At 36.6% G+C, this 7744-nt stretch overlaps 1 protein-coding gene across 1 annotated transcript; it reads right to left on the bottom strand.

Moving 5' to 3' along the window:
- Positions 1-408: 408 nt before the first annotated feature.
- Positions 409-2867, bottom strand: LOC108578184. The gene is given in 3 exon segments (XM_017941466.1): positions 409-461; positions 548-691; positions 773-2867. Coding segments are annotated over 3 exon segments (2292 nt in total).
- Between the last annotated feature and the right edge of the window lie 4877 nt (positions 2868-7744).

The raw sequence follows: 7744 nt of genomic DNA, 5'->3' as shown, positions 1-7744 counted from the left end.
TAGTGCTGATTCAATTATGACATGTGAAAAGACACGTAATCAGGCTACACACACACCTTCGGCACCTTCTAAGAAAAGAATTACAAGAGCAACAGAGCAAAGATTAATGAATAAAACATTTACAAAGAAAATAACAAAAGATTCTCTTAGAAATCTAAGTGTTACAAATAAGGAAGAAAAATGCCAGAAAATGGATGTACAAGCTTACACTCCTGCTAATTGGAGCGGATTTTGTATTATAAAAGTGATTTAATTTTATTAATACGAACACTATTATCACTACTGTACAAACTTTGTACAAACACTATTGCCATTTCTAAATATATTTTGTTCCACATTTCAATCATTTCTAGCATAGTTCAAAATGAAGTCTTGTCAAAATGAAGTTTTAGCAAAAAAGGTTAAATTTTAGATTAGAGATTGTATTTTTATATTTTGAGACCTTCTAGTCCGTTTTGAAGCTGAAATTCAAGTACAAACATATGTAAATATAACATCTTTAGACTCATACAAATTAAAATACATAAAAAACAAAGAACATAATTACGTTTCTCTGGTGTTTCCCATGAAATAAGGTCTTCTGTGATTATACTCCTCGTCTTTCTATCGCTAGATTGTGCCCTACTCCTTCTAATATGCGGAGTAATGGGTAATACTGGTTTGCTTGTTTCACAATCACTATACTCACTTTCTGTAACAAAATATAGTCATTCCAATATTGCATTTGAAGAAAGTAACATATCAGTTTATTGGCCATCCATTATATCCATACCCAAAAATTTGACATTTCTAGTGCATCTTCTCCTAGCATTCCTTTCTTCTAAAGACTTGTTATCAATCAAACTGTGTAAATTCATTTTTTCCTCTTCATTAATACTGCCTTTAATAAAACTTTTTCTTCTTCTCCCTGAAAGAGGTTTATTTTCCTTATGTTCTGATTCTTGGATAGCAGTAGACATTTCTTTTAAGCCTTTCCTCTTAGCTATAGGTGTACCAATTGCTGTGACAGTTCTATTTCGTAAAACTCTAATACTTTCATCCTGTTCCATTATTTCTTGTTTGTTTCTTAGAGAATCATGTTTCTGTAATTCCTTTTTTAATGTGTTTAAATTTGTATCATCTGCAATTTCTTTCAATGGTGAAGTTTTATGTAGAATCTCATCACTTTCATCAAAAGTATTTAGTCTTCTTAAACTTCTCCTTGGTGAAGGTGTTCTAAGATTTTTAACTAATTCTGATTTTGGTAATGCTGTTGCAAATGGTGTTATAGAATTTTTCGATTTAAAATGTCCAATATCTTCTTCAGATTCATCAGAACTATTATCATTAAATATAAGTTTTCTTTCTGCCCTAATTATTACTTCACCATGACTGTCAAAGTTAAAACTATCTATTCTTGATAATGCTGCAGCCAAATCCATTTTTGTCTGAGTTTCTTCATCAATTGGTACTTCATTTAAAACTATATGATCATCAAAATTAACTTTATTTGTTGACTTCATACGAGATTCTGCTACACTTCCACTCTTTAATGGCTTCAATATACTTTTTCCTGGTGTTTAATCAGAATTAACATAAGATATTGTATCATCCAAGTGTACCTCTGGTGTTTTACACTCTTCACTTACTTCCATTCTGATTAATGGACTCTTTATCTTCTTGAATGTTTCAGACAAACGTACCTTTTGCAATAGACTTAATCTTTTATCATCTTTGATAGGTGCATAATCTTTTTGATTGAGAGTACTAGACATAAACTTTCTTGTTTTATATTTTATATAAAAGCTTTCATCCTTTCCATATTTATTACTCAGAATTTGATTATTTGTAACTTCAACTTCTTTCATATCACGATTATGTTTTATTTCTCGCGACATCCTTTGCTTCTTTTTTGCTAAAAACGCTTTGATAGAACTTGATTTTGTGAATACATTTCTTTTTACAGTAGATTTCTTTTTAGCAATGGATTTGCCAACAGGTAATTCTTCTTTCTTCCAGCCTTGTGAACAAAGAGTCTCTAATTTTTCAAATTGTGAATCACATTTCTTTACTTCTATATACATCATATCCCAAAATCCTTGCAAATCTTTACATGTAACTAACATTTCTCCTTTTCCTGTCTCACAATCAGCAACTAATCCACAAAATCTTTCAAACTTTTTGCTTATTAACAAATTCGTTTGGCCAATAGTTTGACTTATTTCATATTGTCCACCCTCTGTAGTTTCAGGTTTTGCTTTAATTTCTGTCCATTTTTTACATAATTCATTTAATCTGGTTATTTCTCTGTTTAGAAGAAATTGAAAATATTGTGCAGTATGTGCCTCTTCTTCAACTGATATATTTAAATTTTTCATGACAGTATCTTTTGTAGGAACATCGGTACTTGGTGAGTGACCAAGACTGAAACCACGTTTTAATTGTTGTTCTTTTCTAGCATTGCTTTTTCCACAGCTAGAAACTATATAAGGTGAAAAGAAAACTGGTTCGTTTGGAGAATCAGATTTTAACGACATAGATATGTTATTGTTTGAGAAAGAAAATACTTCCTTATCACTATTGTGCACTTCCTTGTTATATTCTTTACTGTTATGTATTATATTATCATTGTTAAATTTTATCTCTTTGTCATTATTGCTACTATTATTATTAGAAGAATTAAATATTTTTTCTTCATCATAGAATGCACCTTTTATCAAAGAACTACTTTCTGCATAATCAGTATCACTCTTCTTGTCATTTGTTGATATATCACCTTCCATGTTAACGACTGGTTCTACGTTAAATTCTGGAGTACCAGTTTCTCTATTTGCCCTTGATATTCTTGAAGGTGAAGATATAAGCTCGTTTATTTTAGCAGGTGACATACTTGTTATGGCTACTGTGCAAAATAAAGGTACTTAAACCAATCCAGCTGGAGTTTTGAATTTGCAATTAGCAGGAGTGTAAGCTTGTACATCCATTTTCTGGCATTTTTCTTCCTTATTTGTAACACTTAGATTTCTAAGAGAATCTTTTGTTATTTTCTTTGTAAGTGTTTTATTCATTGATCTTTGCTCTGTTGCTCTTGTAATTCTTTTCTTAGAAGGTGCCGAAGGTGTGTGTGTAGCCTGATTACGTGTCTTTTCACATGTCATAATTGAATCAGCACTATTATCTTTGCTAATTGGAGAACACAATTTGTGATGAACTACTCCAACAACAAAGGGTGGCTTTTTCTTGAGTTGTTCAAGCATTCTGCGTCTTTCGCGTTCCACTTTCCACTTTAAGAACTTAGTCATACGATCCTCCACTACAGGGAATAACTGCACGCCTGACATTAAATTGTAAATAACAATGTGGCAATATATCAATGAGATAATATACCCAATATAAACATTGTTCTATACAAACCTTTGTTCTGTGATACGCTTTCCGCAGAATTTGATATGACTCTATTTTTATTAAACGTTGCAGCTCTTTGGGTGTTAAGGATACTTAAGTTAGACCAGGTTTACTATACGGACGCGACTCTCTGCTATTTTTGAGATTAAGGTTTGAATACACGCTTAATGTTTTCGTTCGTTAAGTATTCCTTATTGTTAGGAGGGCTCCAAACCTCTCATAAAAGCGGAAAATTTGGAGTTTTCTTCGTGCATCTCAATAGCAATTGATGTATCATAAACCCGCGCGAGTGCAGGCACGTTCTCGCGAGCGAGCGGTATCGTTACCCTGGGTTTTTTCCATAAGCCCAGGTGACGCGTACTTCACGCAAAACACGCCCTCCTTGAGGGTGAGTGGTTGGAGTTGGGTGGTGACCAAGGATCGAACGTGAGTGGGAGTCTTAGTCTCCCACCCAAAACTCACCCCCGTCAAGGGACCCAAATGCGACCAGTGAAGGGGAAATGCGCGGGCTGACCGGGGCAACGCGCCAACGAGACAACCAGAACACAAAAAAGGTTAATAGCAAAAAGTTCAGGCGATCACACAGTCGCTACATTTTTCAATCGATTCTCGACGACGTGTCAGAATTGAACATTTTTGGTCCTTCGAGCCGGATACTTTCCGGAAGTAGTGAAGTAGTGTATTCTGGCGGTGCCTGTATACAACAAGGGAACTGCAACCAGAATTCATCACGCAAGAGCCACCACCTCAATTGGTGCAGCGGACTTCCATCCTGTAGACGCCGATCGTCGAGACCAGACGCCAGGGGGAACATCTCTGTCGAGCCAGAAAGTGTGCAGCTTCAACGACACGGCGCAGCTTCAACATTGCTGTCCAGCCACATCGAGATTGCAGAACCAGAAGGAGTGCAGCTTCAACGCATAGAAGCAAGCAGGGAAGCAGAATCAGAAGAAATCTTCGGTGATCGCCTTCCTGTATCAACTCCCGATCTCAATCCGTAAGCCTTTTTTCATATTTTTGAGTTGAGTTAGCATAGTAAGAAACTATGGAAGTGACTTTGAAACAAGCTACCATTACGCGGGGTCAAATCAAAGCCGCGTTGACTCGCTTTAAGAGTTTTTTAGACACGTGCGATCAGTCTTCTTGCGCCGCAGCAATTCAAAAGCGACTAGAAAAGATAACACCATATTTGAAAAGTTTGACATAGTTCAAAGCCAGATCGAAGTAGAAACATCAGAAACGCCTCTGGCACAAGAACACGCCGACGCACGCGAACTTTTTGAAAATTCTTATTTTGAAATACTAACGTTAGCAGAGGAATTAATATCACAGGCACGGCCACAATCTGCTCCAGGTGTCATGCTCCAATTTCCTATGCCAGTATCGTCAATGTCCACTATTGGACAGCGTGTTAAGTTACCAACAATCGAATTACTCACATTCGATGGCTCATACAATAATTGGGTTAAATTTAAGGACACGTTTGAATCATTAATACATCACAATGTATCGCTTACAAATATAGAGAAATTTTACTATTTAAATTCTTCGGTAAAGGGTAACGCAGCACGGACAATTCAAGCATTAGGCATTTCGGAAATAAACTATCTTCTTGCATGGGGCACCTTAAAGGCGCGTTATAAGGATTTCAAAACGTTAAAATACCACCACGTACGTTCTATTTACGAAATACAGTCGTTAGCAAAGGAATCGCTGCCAGGTTTAAGAAACTTAATAGACAACACTAATAACAATTTACTAGCATTGAAAGCACTTGGGGAACCGACTGAATATTGGGATACACTCATAATATATCTTGTAGTATCCAAACTAGATACCAATACTCAACGTGAATGGGAACGTAGAATGAGTAGTATTCAGGGAAACGTTTTTGTGCGAGATCTGTTCGGGTTTCTGGAAAATCATTGTAAATATCTTGAGCGAATCACTTCAGATAGATTAATGCTTAATAGATCCGCGACATTTATGGAAGCAAAATTAAACAAGAATAGAACGGTTACCACACATGTAGAGAATTTACGCGTATTATGTTCTCTATGCAAAGGAGATCATCAGCTACACAGTTGTTCTAGTTTCTTAAGGTTATCCCCCACCGAACGTCGAGCGAAGGTTCAAGAATTGCATGTATGCTTTAATTGTTTGAACACAGGACATAGGAGCGTAGATTGTACTCGAGGCATCTGTAAAAAATGTTCCAAAAAGCACAATACATTATTACACGTTGATCACGTTGGAAATACTTCTTCTTCAGTCAGGACAAACCCACCACCGTCAGAAAACCAGAGATCAAACGTAAATGCTCACGTTGTCTCAGATTTGTCACACGAATCACTCACTGTACAAACAATCATTTCTAACCTAGAAGATAAAGTCACGATGCTAGCCACAGCGATTGTACACATTAAAGATAATCGCGGAGTAAAACAAGAATGTCGAGTCTTGTTAGATTCTGGATCACAGTCCCATTTCATCTCCGAAGCATTGGTTAACAAATTAGGTTTGCACCGGGATAGGATAAACATTCGAGTTTCAGGAATTAGTAAATTAGCACGTAACATTGAATATCAAATACACACAAATATAATATCCAGGTTTAACGGGTCTAACAAATCAGTTTCCTGTCTAGTATTACCGACGGTCACTGAGAACGTTCCAAATCGACCAATTGATTCGTCCTTAATACCAATGCCCACAAAAATCATGCTAGCAGATCCACAATTCAATGTACCTAGGGAAATCGACATGATCATTGGCGGAGGTTTATTCTGGAAACTGTTGTGCGTGGGACGGCAATCACTGGGACCCAAGCATCGATCTATTCAAAAAACGCAACTCGGTTGGATTGTCGTAGGCAACTTAGAGCTATCTTCCTCAATCGCAGAAACACGCACAATTTGCCATTTAGTCACAAATGAACAACTCCACGATCAATTAGTCAAGTTTTGGGAGATAGAACACGATATAACAGAACCGGTTAAAAAATCAGACTATTGCGAAGAACAATTTAAGTCCAGAGTAACGCGAGATACAGATGGAAAGTACATAGTTGCAATTCCGTTAAAGGATAATTTAAAAGAATTAGGAGATTCTATGCATCAAGCAGAGAAGAGATTTCTTAGTTTAGAGCGCAAGCTGAAATCACAACCTCAGGTTCGACAAGAATATATTAAGTTTATGGAAGAATATGAATCATTAGGGCACATGACTGAAATCACAGACAAGCAATATTTAAATCAACAAATAGGATATTATTTACCACATCACGCAGTTCTAAAATCAAGCAGTACGACCACAAAGTTGCGCGTTGTTTTTTACGGTTCTGCAAAAACATCTTCAGGGCTTTCATTAAATGATACGCAATTTATAGGATCCGTAGTACAAGACGATCTAGTATCAATTCTCTTACGCTTCCGAAAACATCGGTACGTTATATCAGCAGATATAGAAAAGATGTACAGGCAAATTCGCGTACGACACGAAGACAAAGTTGCGCGTTGTTTTTTACGGTTCTGCAAAAACATCTTCAGGGCTTTCATTAAATGATATGCAATTTATAGGATCCGTAGTACAAGACGATCTAGTATCAATACTCTTACGCTTCCGAAAACATCGGTACGTTATATCAGCAGATATAGAAAAGATGTACAGGCAAATTCGCACACGACACGAAAACCGCAAATTCCAACGTATATTGTGGCGTAAGGATGGGAATACGGCTAAGGTTTGCTACACAGTAACCTCTATTACGAACACAGAGGTATATTCGATAAATTTTCTTGTTTCACAAGATTAGTGCGTGTCATTAGTTATTGTCGGCATTTTATACACAATACGCGCATGAAAATTCAGAATCGTAAAAATCCATCACTCTCGCATGGACAACCACTTCCTACCCACTTGACGACACGCGAACTACGAAGTTCAGAAATAATACTTCTTAAACCCGTTCAATTAAGTCATTTCCCTGATGAAATCAAAAGAATAGAATTAAGTCAACCTATTTCAAAATCAAGCCACTTAGCTTCGTTAAATCCATTCTTTGATACAGATAAATTGCTCAGGGTGCGCGGTAGGCTCACTAATGCACAAATTCCATTTGACTATAAACATCCGATCATTTTACCACCGAAACACCAGCTTACAAGATTACTTCTCACACACGAACATTTAAGATTGTTACACGCAGGCTGTCAAGCAACTCTCTATTCAATACGTAGACGGTATTGGCCAGTATTGGGTAGAAGACTTATGAAAAATATCATTAAAAATTGCGTTACATGTTTTCGGGTTAAGCCAAACAGTCCAAGTTACATAATGGGAAACATCCCTGCTGCACGCG

Source organism: Habropoda laboriosa, unplaced genomic scaffold (assembly GCF_001263275.1).
Source record: "Habropoda laboriosa isolate 0110345459 unplaced genomic scaffold, ASM126327v1 scaffold1391, whole genome shotgun sequence".
Taxonomy (NCBI): Eukaryota; Metazoa; Arthropoda; class Insecta; order Hymenoptera; family Apidae; genus Habropoda; species Habropoda laboriosa.
The sequence above is the reverse complement of the archived record's forward strand: the minus strand, read 5'-3'. Positions and strand labels throughout refer to the sequence as shown.